This window comes from Sebastes fasciatus, chromosome 8 (genome assembly GCF_043250625.1).
Source record: "Sebastes fasciatus isolate fSebFas1 chromosome 8, fSebFas1.pri, whole genome shotgun sequence".
Classification (NCBI taxonomy): domain Eukaryota; kingdom Metazoa; phylum Chordata; class Actinopteri; order Perciformes; family Sebastidae; genus Sebastes; species Sebastes fasciatus.
The window spans coordinates 24,826,737-24,841,635 of record NC_133802.1 but is presented as its reverse complement, the minus strand read 5'-3'; the positions used below and the strand labels follow the sequence as shown (position 1 = coordinate 24,841,635).

General features: G+C 40.3%; 1 protein-coding gene across 2 annotated transcripts; it reads left to right on the top strand.

The window, feature by feature from the left end:
• The first annotated feature begins 2,790 nt into the window (after window positions 1-2,790).
• On the top strand, window positions 2,791-14,666 carry mmp23ba (matrix metallopeptidase 23ba). 2 transcript variants are annotated; one of them, XM_074644610.1, is made up of 8 exons: window positions 2,791-3,139; window positions 7,081-7,213; window positions 9,439-9,578; window positions 10,054-10,221; window positions 10,337-10,501; window positions 12,238-12,348; window positions 14,117-14,243; window positions 14,327-14,666. In XM_074644610.1, the coding sequence occupies exons 2-8, from the start codon at window positions 7,167-7,169 to the stop codon at window positions 14,499-14,501; spliced, it is 933 nt and encodes a 310-aa protein (XP_074500711.1). In that variant the 5' UTR covers window positions 2,791-3,139; window positions 7,081-7,166; the 3' UTR covers window positions 14,502-14,666. The 2 variants fall into 2 exon arrangements, with proteins under 2 accessions (XP_074500711.1, XP_074500710.1); XM_074644609.1 differs by having other exon boundaries at window positions 7,077-7,213.
• Window positions 14,667-14,899: the final 233 nt, after the last annotated feature.

Here is a 14,899-nt window from a genome sequence, read left to right as displayed (position 1 = left end):
CTTCTCAGTTAAGGTAGGTTAGCTACTGGTTTAGTAGTATAGTATTTCTTTCCTGAAAAATATTTCATGTGATAACAGAAGTAGATTATTTTAAACCATGAGTTACAATGTTGAAGCTATTTAATGTCAGTGGTGGAAGAAGTACTCAGATCTTTTACATAAGTAGAAGCAGCAATACTATAGTGTAGAATACTGGGTTACAAGTAAAAGTCCAGTATTCAAAATGTTACTTAAAGTAAAAGTACAAAATTATAGCACTATAAGATATACTTAAAGGACCAAAAGTAAAAGTACTCATTATGCAGAATGCCCCATTTCAGAATAATGTACATCATATCATTGGATTATTAATGTATACATCACATCCTGGGACTGATTAATGTCATTAATTAATCATGTGCTTTTCCTATAATCAATGTTTGTTGTTGATATATATTGATTACTACTATTTACTGTAAGCATCAGTTGGAAGTGTTAGACCCTGCAGGAGTCCTGATCTGATATCCTTTATCATCAGACTAAAACCGCTCAAGCAAGAGATCACATACTGTTATCATAAACATGTTGAATTGCTGTTTTTGTTTCAGAGACCTGACTATGGGATGGGATGTTGCTAGTTAATCATTTACAATGGGTCAATCATCCATCGGTTTGTTATGGTGGTGGGCAAGAAAACAGATTAGACTGGGATGAGGAAAGGGATTTTCAAATATTCTGTAATTTTTGGGCATATTAATGAAATTAAACTTCTGGGAGTTCCTAAACTGAACCTTATTTTGACCACCCAGAGTCCAAATAACAATCACATCTTCTCAGTCATTGGTCTACTTTATTCCCAGAAATAGAGGCTATTTTATTATATTTTATTCAGTTTAATCGTATAACATGAGCTACTGTTCTATGGCTGAAGGCCCAAAATCACACATAGCATATGCTTCACCCAACCATCAGTATGGTGGTCCACATTCCAGTTGCGGCCCATGTAGACTACATGAGCCAGAACTAGCCATGGAGAAAGCAGTGGCGTGCACAAGGGATCTTTATAGTGCAAAATACACCAAGACCGTCACCATCATGAAAAACTCACTTTTTCAGTGGTTGTGCACATACATCTGGGTATCTGGAGTGCCTACCAACCCACAAACTATGAAATAAGATATGTTTTTGTGGGCTGTTTAGATCAGAAAACATGTGACTCAATGAATAAGCCATTCAGATTTGGCTCCCCTTCCTATGTCACATGCAGGCTCATTAGAATATACCGCCGACGTGCACCATATTTTTCCGCCAAGCCAATCAGAGCAGATGGGCTTTATCGGGTCGGGGGCTTAGAGGGTGAATACAGGTATATTCAGACTGACAGTATAAAAATAATGAGTTTTTTAAAACATTAAAGCATGTAAACTTGTTCTGGTAGAAACCCACAATACAAATATGAACCTGGAAATGAGCATGATATGTCCCCTTTAACTAAATCAACTACAATCAATCTACAGTAGGCTTGTAGCTCCTGCCATGTCCATGTCACACACAGCAAGTCACAGTGGGAGGAGACACAACTGCTGGAAAGTTTTATAACTACAAAACTCTAAACAATAAAAAAACTAATTCTTTGGAAGAGAGTTAAAAGGAAAATACAATGCAGCTGCACTTCTATTTAATTGAAAACGTTTGCAATGTTTTATGTGATTACATGCTACACTGGATTTAATTTGGAGTCCTGGGGTCATTTGGAGTTGACATGATGGGTAAAAGAATAATATGTACACTGTAAACAACTGCTGTTAATTTACAGCAGGATTTCAACAGTATTAACCTGTTATTGCTAAAAACAGTGCTTTACTGCTAATACAAAAGAAAACCTGTTAAATTACGCATTCTTAAAATTACGCATTCTTAAAAAACAGCACTTTACTGCTGATCAACTGTCTAAAGTATCATCAGTAACAGTTTCATGCAGTATTTTTTTTATTCTGGGACCTGATCTGCACATGTGAGGCTTGTACATTGTACATGATTGTAAAATCAGTGAATTAGCTCTGTTCTTCACTCACATGTTGTTCTGGTTTGCATTCTGTGCTTGTAGCCAGCTATAGACAGACATTTTGGGAAAAGTGTCAACAAGTCTATTATAGCCTTTTTCCTAACAAGTGCCTTTAATTGTATTCCTATATCTGTAACCGGCTAAGTCTATTCATCTAGGCAAAAAATAATGTTTATTAAAATGTATGTAAAAAATACAACCTAAATAGTGCATTATCAGTAAGATAATGTAAAAGAAAGGTGAAAAACAGCTATATAATGTATCTTTAAACAGTAAATTAACTGTAAAATACTGTGAAATTAATTTTAAAAAAAAAACAGTTCAAACTGTATTTTTCATTAACAGTATAAAGCTGTTAATTTCAGCAACAGTATAATAATGTTAATTTTACAGTAACATAAAGGCAACCCTGCTGCCAGTTCTTTACTGTTATTTTACTGGGAAATTCTTAACAGTGTAAGCTAATAATCCCGTGTGATGATGCATGTTGTTGTTTTTCTGTGCATGATGCCACAGTGGGATAAGACTAAACTATTTTTCCCCCAAGTATGCATTGCATAAACCTCAGAAAAATCATGTTCAAAATAAGCCATCTGATTCTGCTTTAACTTGAGCTCCAGCGGTTGCAACAAGTGGTTTGATGGTTTGGTTTTCATTAGATCGTCTCGACACTGACCCCCTGCCCCATCTCCAGTAATATGAAACCAGCCGTCTGGCAGCAGCACTGTGCGGAAGAGAGAGGAGAGCACCAACAGATGCATTAGTCTGCAGTCTGCACACACTGCCTCCTCCACTATACCAGGTCTGCAGCTCTGACTGCTGCTGCACACAGACAGACACACAGCACCAGAAGCTATACCAGAAGCTGTGCAATGGCCAAGAAGTAGTGTTCCTAGATGGTAAACCTGTGTAGTCTTCGCTGAGGGATTATTTGTTTGTTTTTGTTCCCTGGAGGTGTGAATCGCAGCCATGGTGAGCTGCAGAAGTTTACGCAGAGGAGAAAGTGGCTTCGCTCCTCTGCTGGCTGCCGCGCTGCTCAGTCTGCTGTCTGCAGGGATGCAACAAACCACAGCGTTTCCATCCTGGAGGTTAGAGGTATGCTGTGACCACTTCATCTCCATCATATCACTGCAAATGTGAAGTCCAACATATTGTCTGGTTTGTCATTTTTTAAGTTATATAAGTAAGTTGTTTTTATCATAAAAAAAACAAAACATCATTTGGTATTGAAGAAGATTCGCTATACTATAAGAGGGTGTGCTCAGAAATGCTATATGGAGACCCTTTTTAATCTATATAGAAAAAAATGGATACAATTGACATTGAAGTTTTAAACTGCTGACCCCATATAACATATAATTCACAACTTATACTTTATTATTTATTTATTATTATTATTTTTAATTTACTTATTTTTCTGGGGGTTTTTTTGGTCCTTTCCTTTTTTTTTATTCCATTTTTTTGTTTGGTATAGGTTTAATTTATGTTGCTATCGGATTTAATTCATTTATATGTATAAATGTAATTGTTTATGAAATTAACTCGGCTTATTTAATGGTGCAGTAATATTGTTATAGGGATGGGTGGGGGGTATAATTTGTTTATACAATTATTTATTGGATTTTGTACAGAATACCAATAAAAAGGCTTTGAGCAAAAAAAAATAAAAATACAACCCACAAAACCAAACTCCATTAAAAATTCTGCGATTTAAACTTTGCCCTACATTTCTGTGAAGCTTTGTACTAGAAATGCTATGTTGTTTGGACTTATTTTTAATTATTAAACACCACTTTTCAATTCGGCATATAAAGTATTGTTATTACAAGAGGCATCACTTATTTGAAACAGTAATTTTGTAAGTAAATGATTCAACTCCTTTCACTGTCTTGCACTAATACAGTAGTAGTTGTGAACCCAAATGTGGAAGTTTTAAATTATATTGAAATATATCCCGAATTCACCAAAAGTACATAAAGATGAATAATCGGCCTTATGGTGTGTTGAACAAGTCGTGTACATTTAACAGTCAGTAAAATAATATTAAAATCAAACTTTTTTTAGTGAAGTATGGTCTTCAGTAGAGAACGACAGGTTTCAGGTCAGAATGAACAGAGTCAGTGATTTTACAAAGAAGTCTATAAGCATCATTCACATTATTTTCTTGTATTGTTATTATGCATTAGTTCTGCATAAGAACTGTTAATGCAATTCCAATAATTATATTTAAAAGTAGGCTATCATAGTTGGACATCACTCACATCAAATCACTGTTATAGCTCATGGCATCAGATTCAATTAATTTTGGGTTATAAAGGCGGAGAAGTTAGACGAATGCCATAATTAGATTATAGGCGATGGAATGGATCCCTGTACAGTAATGTCCTCAGTGAATTGGATAAATGTGTTCCTGCAGACTGCCACCCACCCACTGTGATACTGAGCCTGAAGGATAACTTTATGTCATTTCCTTTGCCACACACTCTCATTATGTGTCAATCAAGGAGACTGCTGTTGGAGAGAATTACATAACTGCCTTAGATAAGCTTCTTGTAGGCTACCAGAATGAATTACAGCGCAAGTAAAAGACACTTTAGAGTCTAAATTCATCAGTTAGTGAACAAAGTTAAATCAGAATGCAGCCAAAGAGCATTTTTAATGCGTTTTCTTACTGAAATAATGCACTCTTGCATGATTCAAAATGTATCAGAACAACTTCTATATTACTATACCTCATTAATTAACAGTTTTCTATCAATGTTGACACTCAACTTTGTTGAATTATTAACAGGAAATACCCTTTATAAGGATGGAAATCATAATTCCTGTTTTAATGGTCTCATGGACTGAGGTTAAACTCTTCCAGACTGGATCCTCTGGGATTCGTCCTCAGATGTTTCAGTCAGTGCTCGCTGCTGGCTTCAAGGTTTAGTCTAGCGCGTTTGTTTCGTCCCTTATGGTTTATCTCTATTTGTGCCAAAGTATGAGATTAGATTTGCAATGAACAAGACACGACAGTGAAGGAGCTGCGCCGCTGGCCTTCCTACCTTAAACACCTCATAAATCACAGAACACCAGACTCCAGTGTGTTAGCTGAGGTCAGGAACTGTTGTATAAAACAATGACCGTAATGCAACGCAGAAACATTATAATTAACATCAGAGCAAGAGAGGCCGTCAGGTTCAGCAGCAGTGTGGGACAGTCTGCCAGACTGTCGGCCCCTGTTGCACTATTTGGGTTAGGAAATGAAGGAAGTACTGCATCTATTTGTCTTGACTGGGCGAAGCAGGAACCAGAGGATATGGTGGAGAATACAAAGTGAGGGTGTGTGTTTGATGTGTGCTCTCCATCTTCAGGACTTTTCCGCAGTGAGAAAACATACGTTGGAGCATATGTTGCATATAGGTCTATTGGTTGTGATCAGTTCAACCCAAGTCAGATTTTTCCTTGTTTATTCTATATTTAAATTATTTTGTGTTACAAAGAAGGAAAATTATCAAATCCAACAAACACAGGGCTTTCATCCAGGAGGCCGCTGCTTGTGTCCCGTGCGTTACATTAATCAGCTGTTTGTTCATGTGAAACCAACAACGTGTTGTTTGTCTTTGTGTTCACAGCGTTAAATTTCACTTTCACTTTACAAAAGTATTCATTTTAACCCAAGTGGTTTTGTTGTCTTACCCTAAACAAGTCTTTTTGTTTAATTCACAAAATTAAGCATGTGTTTACTGTGACCGAAAAGCGACGCCGAGGGGTCCAAAAAAGCGTCAGTACGTGATGAGTCAGGATGAGAATCTGTTGAAAAGTGATAGCAGTAGTAAAAAAGCTTGAGACTTTCACACCTCCACACACCCGGCTAAACGCTGCGTAAAGTGAGCGTGTGTTGGATTGTTGCTTTGGAAGAAGTTCAGATTCCAAGATGATGTTTCTGACGCTGTTAGACAATCTGACAAGAAGTAAGAGATAATGTACAGCGAGCCGGTCATTGTTGGGAAATAAACCCTGACGAAAAGCAAAGGGGTCTTGTGAGCGTCCTGAAGGGGTTTATTTCACAACAATGACCCGCTAGCTGTACATTATCCCGCTTATTACACGGCTACTTAGTTTTTAGAAATCAATAATGTCACACGAAAACGGTCCGCAAGAGTCCGACATCAGAACTGCGCCCATAGCAACAGTCTGTTATACATAGGAACAATTTGCTATGTAGAAATAACAGACCGTAGAACGCAGTGATTGACCAATCAGAATCGAGTACTCAACAAAGCCGTGTAATAACTTAGTTTAAAGCATATTGAAGCCTTTACACTTCTCGCTGCCCCCTGTAGGCTACATGGTTGGCAGGACATCTTACACCTGATTTACTGTATTTACGCAGCACGTAGTTAAGGTTAAATTTATCAGTTAGGACGGGAAGCCTTCCTCGGCTCCTTGAGTCAGAATCATGGCCCGACATCAAGTGTTGGAAAATGGATTTCACTTAAACCCATCTCCATAAAAAAGTCATAGATTTTATCTACTGATGCGAACACTATTATGGAATATTGCAGCCAAGGAAAACCACATCTTAACTTCAGTCACGGAATATTTATGAAAGCATTAAATGCAAAGCACCCATAGACGTCCTTTAAAAGCTGTAAAAACATCGTAGAATCCAGGTGTGATGATTTGGAGTCCCATCTCCAAAGGAACATCAGACACAACCTATCTGTGAAAAGGATCATACTTTATGTTTGGAAAGCACTTTTACTGCTGACCACTTCCTGTTTCCATGAGATGGAACGCCCTCGCATGAAAATCTAATACGTAACATTCAGATGCAAAGAACTGAAATAACAGCAGCTGAGCGCAACTGTCAAGATAACAAATAGAGTTCAACGCCCATAGCTTCAAAAGTCAAACCCTTTCCAGAGTGTCATTGATCCGCCAAAAAAAATAATCCATGCTGATCCCACTAAAATCTCCTCAAAGGTCCAGTTCCTAACTTCCCCTCAGTGTGAGGTGATTAATTAAAGGTTTTTCTTTGTCCAAGGAAGAAGCTTACACCACTGCGTTGCTCATCGGGATCCGCAAAGAGGCCCGCTCACAAGTGCTTCACCTCTCCAGGAACAAGCGCTACACCATGACACCGGAGCAGCTCAAATGGGACAAGTTCAAGCTCACATACAAGTATTCATTCACAAGTCTTCCTCTCGTCAACACAACAGCAAAGTACAGTGGTAGAAATAAGGAAACAAATAGATGATCTTGAATCATTTACCTTAAATTGAAGAGTTTGCCAATTATCTACTCATATCATGTCAGTCAAGATGTCCATTGAAGGTTTATAGGACCAACAAAAGTCAGCTTGCATCTGTCAGAGGGCAAAATGAAGGCGTATATGGTGGACTCTTGTCCACACTATATTTATTTGGTTACACATTGGGATTGTGCAGTTTGGAGTAGATCCAGGGACACTTAGTTCTCTAAAAAGATGAATGACCCCATGAAGTCCTTCATAAGAAGGTTGGATTTAACTACTACAAAACCTTAGCGGAGAGTAGGCAAAAAAATTAACCAAATTTCCGTCGTTCATGAATTATCTATATCTATATTTAGTATAAGGAAAAAAAACAACATTTATTGTGATTGGTCAAAAGTCTTGAAATGTGGTACTTTGGGCAAGTATCTAACAGTACCAGGGTTATTATGTAAGGGATAATGTACAGCGAGCCGGTCATTGTTGTGAAATAAACCCCGACAGAGTGATGGGGCATCCCCCATGCCTTGCATCGCCTGAAGAGGTTTATTTCACAACAATGACCGGCTAGCTGTACGTTATCCCGCTTATTACACGGCTACTTACTTGAGAAACCAATAATTTCACACAAAAATGGTCCGCCAGAGTACGAGATCAGAGCTGCGCCCATAGCAACGCTCTGTTATACATAGCAACGGTCTGTTGTAAAGAAATAACAGACCATAGAACACCTTGATTGACCAATTAGAATTGAGTATTCAGCAAAGCCGTGTAATGAGGTAAACTAAAGCTGAAACTAAAATGAAAATAAGCAGTGAAAAATATTTTTAGTAAACTGAAACTAAGTACAGATAATTTAATTTAAGAAAAACTAAGACTAAACTGAAACGATAATCCTGGGTAAAAAAAACTAACAAAAATAAAATAAAAATTGACAAATTCATTTATTTTTTTAGTTTTTTTTAGCTCTAATATATCACTGCCGAAAAAAGGAGACGGCACGAATTTCCGTCAACTCTCGTGAAATTGAACCACAGAAACTGAACGGACTTGACCTTCCAGGAGACGGTGATATGCCGCAGTTGCTTCACATCACTGACACTGAAGTAGCGTGAAGATTAAACATTGAACACTGTGGACATTCCTACACAGTTCTCCAACCATGTATTTTGTATTTACAGTATGTAGCTACTTCTGAGACATTATAGCTGGCTCTAACAAAAACAAACAAACTACATATTGTGTTGTTCGTCTTTCGTCTTGATCTGGTAGAGGTTTTACACCGGATGCCCGTCTTCACGCAACTCCCCTGGGGGAGGATAAAACTAAAACTAAACCTTTCTGAGAAAATGAAACTAACTAAAACTAGCAAACGCACTCTGAAAAGGAACTAAAACTCAAATGAAATCGAAAAGTCAAAATTAAAATAAAATAGAAACAAATTGAAAATTAGATCACATGAAAAATAACACTTTTATTAATAGTCAAAATCAGCATTTTTGAAAAATTAGGAAAAAAAGCTAACAATGTGTTTATTAAATGTTTTCCACGTGATATATTTGTTTTACACTGTATATGTGTGCATATCTTTGATACCAAATACTTGATTGTGCTCCTTGTAGTTTCTGAGATACAGCCGTTTTCTTATCATACTATATCTAGTATATAGTATATCCTAAAATATAATGGACTCGATTTCAAAAACTGTAGTCCCATCATGTGCCCAAATACTCCGCTCGTTCTCATTCCTAGGGCGTCAAACACCGAGGCTTTGTCACAGCCGTCAGCGTTCTATACCGCTGCTCAAGGCATCCCTTAGCAGCGGTATGAAACGCACCGGGCATTCCATTAACTACAATGTAAACCGATCCGCTGCAACAATAAACACTCTGAGAAAGTGCACCCGAAGTGTCAGTTGCAGGCATAAATGGGTTAGTCAAATAATATCTTCAGATCCTTCATATTGACAGTGGATGTTACCAACTGATCACAATCTGATTCGTATTAATATCGGTCTAATTCTAACTGAGATATAAGAGAGTAATGGAGCTGTACTTGATTTCTGTCTGAACAGTAGTCATTGTGTTTTGTCAGATTCCTCTGCTGTAGAAGAAGAGACCAGTAATAACTACATAACGCTGTTGTTTCTGAGCAGGTTGCTCTCCTTCCCTACAAACTTGATAAATGCCAGCGACACGCGTCGAGGCATCGCCAAGGCTTTTGGCATGTGGAGCGACGTCTCGCCGTTCAGCTTCAGAGAGGTGCCAGCTGACCAGGAAGCAGACATGAAGATCGGTGGGTACTCTGCATGCGGCTGCAGGAATCCCCAGCAGATGTTTCTTGGCTCCAAGAGCTCCAGACTTTGGCTTTGCTGTTTTTCTCTCCGTGCTGTCAGCGCAGAAATGTCTTCGCCTCCAAGCGTATTAAATCACACCACCGCGACTATATTACCAACCTTATATTCAGCATGATTCATAATTCTAAATGAAGAAAAAATTAATGCTTAACAACTTCCATACATGTCAGCACACGGTGAAGCAGTCTAAATTATGCTTTATCTGTCCCTTTGGGTGCAAACTCCAGGGTCCTGCATAAATCCTCAGTGACAGTGAGAGGAATGGTTGTCATCCTGCGGGCCGAGAGCTGAAGAAAAAGCTCTGTCTTTTGTAATCCATCATCCCCGTGTTGTTGTCTGCACAGAGCACAAATAATGGAGTGAGGGTTTCCCTCCTTGGCTCTGAGGTATGTCTCTGTCTCTCTGTCTTGGCAGGCTTCTACCCCGTCAACCACACAGACTGTCTGCAGTCCTACTTGCACCATTGTTTCGACGGCATCACAGGAGAATTGGCTCATGCATTCTTCCCGCCAACTGGCGAGATCCACTTTGACGACCACGAATACTGGATTCTGGGAAACATGCGCTTTAGCTGGAAGAAAGGCATGTGTCTTTATCATGTTTGTTGAAATATTTAACCCATAAGGTGGATGGATGCAGCAGACGCGGAGTGCACGGCAACTGAGAGAGCAAATAATCAACAGTATCTGTGTTGCAGGGGTTTGGCTGACGGATCTTGTCCATGTGGCAACTCATGAAATTGGCCACGTCCTGGGACTCATGCACTCCAAGGACCCGAAAGCTATAATGCACCTGAATGCAACTCTGACAGGGCGCAAGCTGATCACACAGGATGAGGTGTGGGGTATGCACCGTCTCTACGGTAAGTTCACAATCCTGTTCAATCCAATTCACAACGCTCTTCTTTTGGGGCTTTGACAATTGCAAATACATCTGACGAACCTGTCAAGTCCTCCAGGATGCAGGATGTCTAGAAGTAGTCAGTCAAAGGCAAATGGACTTATTTTATCCAAAAGGTCAACCACTGAAGCCTCTTGAATGTTTGGAAATCGTCCTCAAGACCTAAAGAAGCAAATCCAGTTCTCATGCTGGGATCAGACTACATAATAGGCCCAATCCTGATCCTGACGGACGAAAAGAGAGTCTGCCATTGTGGAAGACAACTGGCGCAGCATCTGAGAAGCCTCACAGCAGTTTGACAACTTCTACAACAGATTCCATGAGGTTGGCGTTAAACGTTGAACATGCCAAAGCAAAAAAAAGGAAGGATGTTGTTGGTGGAAAAATGATCACCTGCAAATCCTGCAAACCGGCAAAAAGTCAGGCAAGCTATACATCGGACCGGCAATACGTCATCCAGAGTAGGCTTGCATGACCACGCCCCCTTTTGGGGGAAAACAATCCCACATCCCTTATTGACGGACACAGAGTAAAAAAAAAAGTTTAAACACGTCTCTGTCAAACTTCTACTTTAAACTAACCGGTAATAGTAATAACGCTATGCTGAAGAGTTGCTGTGCAGTTGGTTGCCCCAACAATAAATCCCAAAACGCCGATCTCTGATGACAGAAAGTGGCGAAAGCTGTTGTGTAGCGGGTTAACCGAGGCTTTCATACTGAGATTTGAGGCACATACGATACGTGAATATTCACTGTCAGTGTGGTGAATGGCTAAAAGATGCTGGTGACAGTGACTAGCATGGCTAGCTAACGTTAGCCTGAGTGTGAGGCTGCTGCAGTAATACAGTCAGACATTAACATTATAGCAGCATCAGACTGTCGTCTCCAACTAAATCTCAGCCTATAGATCAAACAGCTGGCTGTTAACAGGTTGGTCATTTACAGACAACACTTAGCCGAACGTGATTCAATCAAATATGAGTAGAAGTCTGGATAACCATTATCTGGCCACTGTGTTGAACCGGGGAAGACTGAAGGAACATGGCGGCGATCAACCTTAATTTATTAAAGTATCGTGAATGCTCAGGCTCAGGCAAGGTTGCAAAATAATTATTAGACATGTGTATAAAACAAACCTTTGTATAACAAGAGATGAATGCATACGAATTGGTCAAAATTGCAAACTATACAAACGTCAAACTGCATTGAAGTCTTCGGTTTTCTTTTCCCTTGACGCTGCCTTGACTTTTTGCAAAGTACCCATAATGTGCCGGACTGATGTAGGATTGTCTCTCGGCCAAGTCAGGGCAAGAAGTCAAGGATTTAAGTGATGGCTTCATCTGACACAGTGACCATTTCCAAAGGCAAAAAATATTGTGCGGTCTGATCCCGACATTTGAAGAATTACGTCTCGATAGTGAAGAACCAGCTGTACAAAACCTTCACTGTATAATCCGTTTTTGGCCGACCAGAATGTAGACCAGTGTTTGTCTTTGACAACTGACACTGGACGTGGCATTAATGAATGCTGTATAAACTACTCATGAGTCATCATTAGCGTGTATTACAGTGAGTCATTTTCATTGGAGCAAAAAGCAGATCAGAGATCCAAATATTTTTGCTGCTGACTTGTGTGATCCTCCTCCTCCTCCTCCTCCTCCTCCTCCTCCTACTCACTCCATCTCCCCCTCTCCTCCAGGATGTTTGGACCGGTTATTTATCTGTCCGGCCTGGGCTCGGAAAGGCTATTGCGACAGCAAGCGTAAGCTGATGCAGAAGCACTGCCCCTCCAGCTGTGATTTCTGTTACGGTAAGACGCAGCAGAAAGCAGAAAGCAGCAGCAGTCCAGAGGGAAAAAAAGTTTAGTTTTCTCTCAATTGAGCAGCGCAAGGAGCTGCTGTGAACCGTTTGCCAATTGAGCAACGGGAGCCAAAAGGTCCAGCCATGCAGAGCAGTGATGGGGGTTTTCAAGAATCTGATTTGAAGGGAGATTACACTTGCCACTGGAAGAGGGTTTGTGTTTAGTTCTGGAGAATACCAGCGTCTCCAGGGAGGAAATGCGTGTGTTTTAGCCCAGAACACTGACAGACAGAGCAGAGCAGGTGCCTGCTGATTGCTGTCTCCACACCAGGTATTGATCAGCAATCTGACAGCATAAGCCACTTCAGGTTTATTGTGGGACACACTGGTGCTCATGTCTCCCGTTGCACAACAGGAAATGGCTCCTCTTCACCATCACAGCCCATAGATTTTTGTCAGCAACAAGGGACAGTGTGGAGAGGCAAGAGGATACGATTCCTGGCTCGCAGTAATCTGTTCCTCATTGTTGATTGGGAGACGTTGTACGGCTGTGGAAAATTCCTGAGTGACTCCAAACCGCTGGAATTTCAGACTGTGGCTTGAGGGTTAGAGACACACAAGGTCAATTTGGATTTTTGCGGCATTAACGAGAGCGACTGTTTTTTTCAAGCAGACTGTGAGTTGATCACAAGGCGGTCTGTTGTGTTTGTCAGAAACCAGATGGGAGAGATTATATTGATAAGACAGCCGCGGCGCCGGCAGGTCAGGGGTTGTGAAAAGCGTACTAAGTGTCTGACGTGATAAGGTTTGAATCAAATTTTTACGGTAATCAGAGTTTTGGCGAGGGCAAGTTGCAACGTCTCCAGAGACTATGAAGTACACAGGTGTAGGGTAATCTTTTAATGATTGTTGTATGGTCAGGATCGTTTTAAAAGGGATGGTTTGGATGTTTTGAAGTGGGGTTGTATGAGGTACTTATCCATAGTCAGTGTATTACCTACAGTAAATGACAGTCAGCTTGGAGAAACAGACAGGAGATACCTCACGGGAGCAGGGCAATGTACTGCTGTGGACGGGGCCGGCAGCAAAACGTATTTTAGACACCTAAAAGAAAGACCCACCTAAAAAAAAAATCAATATTAGTTTAAGTGGACGCTATATTTAGAATATTTTTCGCCGGTTTACCCTTTGCCGTGAGACAGCCATACATTCAATGATTCCGACGGGGAACTGAAGCAGTTATTTATACTCTCACCAAAGCCACCAGACTCCATTGAAAAAAACAATAATTTTACCTCACAGAACACAGGAGTTGCTGGTCTACCGCTGCCCAGCAACTCCTGTCTTCTGCAAGGTAAAATTACAGGTTTTTTCAATGGAGTCTGGTGAGAGCGTAGCTGGATACAAAGGCTTCAGTTCCCTTTTGGAAAGGGCTGTTTCACGGCAAGGTAAAGCAGTGAAAATATTCTAAGTAAAGTGTACATTTAAACTGATATTGATTTTTTTTTTTTTTAGGTGAGTCTTTCTTTTAGGTGTCTAAAATAAGTTTTGTTGCCGGCCCCGTCCACAGCAGTACATTGCTTTGCTGCTGTGCGGTAACTCCTGTCTGCTTTTCCAAACTGGGGCCATGCCGACCATCATCTACTGTAGGTAATACACTGACTTTGGATAAGTACATCATACAACCCCACTTCAAAACACCCAAACTATCCCTTTAAGGCTCTGATCTTTCTTATTTTGGAGCATCAGCTTAATTGTTTCCCTCCAATCCTCTTCAGAATTTCCTTTCCCCACTGTGACTCCCACCCAAACACCCCCGAGGACCAAACACAAGCTGGTCGTCGAGGGCAAGAAGCTCACTTTTCGTTGTGGGAAGAAAATAGCATCGAAGAAAGGCAAAGTATAGTGAGTATCTGTCTTTAATCTGTTATCAGTCCACCCTGACCGCAGTGATGACTTCACCGTCTAACATCTAACTCCTATTTCAGCTGGTACAAGGACGGTGAGCTGCTGGAGTTCTCTCACCCCAACTACATCTCCTTGAAAGACGACCACATTACTATAGTGGCCAACGCCATCAACGAAGGCACATACACCTGCATCGTGAAGAAAAAAGACAAAGTTCTCACAAACTACTCATGGAGAGTGCGTGTGCGCTTCTGAACATGAAGCGTTCACACACACGGTCACAAGAAGACCTCATTCACTAGGGCACATATTTGTTTTTTAAAAACTGTCTTTCCTGTATCTTCCACATACAACTGTCTATCGTTGATCGTGTAAATGCGTTTTTATATGTGCAAATAATAAATGTTCCGTGACAAGTAGTATTCTAGTGAAAATACCACCTGACTGTGAAAAGATGTTCATGACAGACGTTGTGGTTTCCATTTTATTTGGTGATGAAAGATCCTTGCAGCTGTTCGGGACAATAACGTCCACTCTGGGTTCATCAAGCCTGGATTTCTTCAGAGCTCTTGCTGCTAAGACATTCATGGTCCAAGGCCACCCAAGGGTTCTTGGGGTGCCTCCAACAAAATGGGAACTAATTAGATATCACT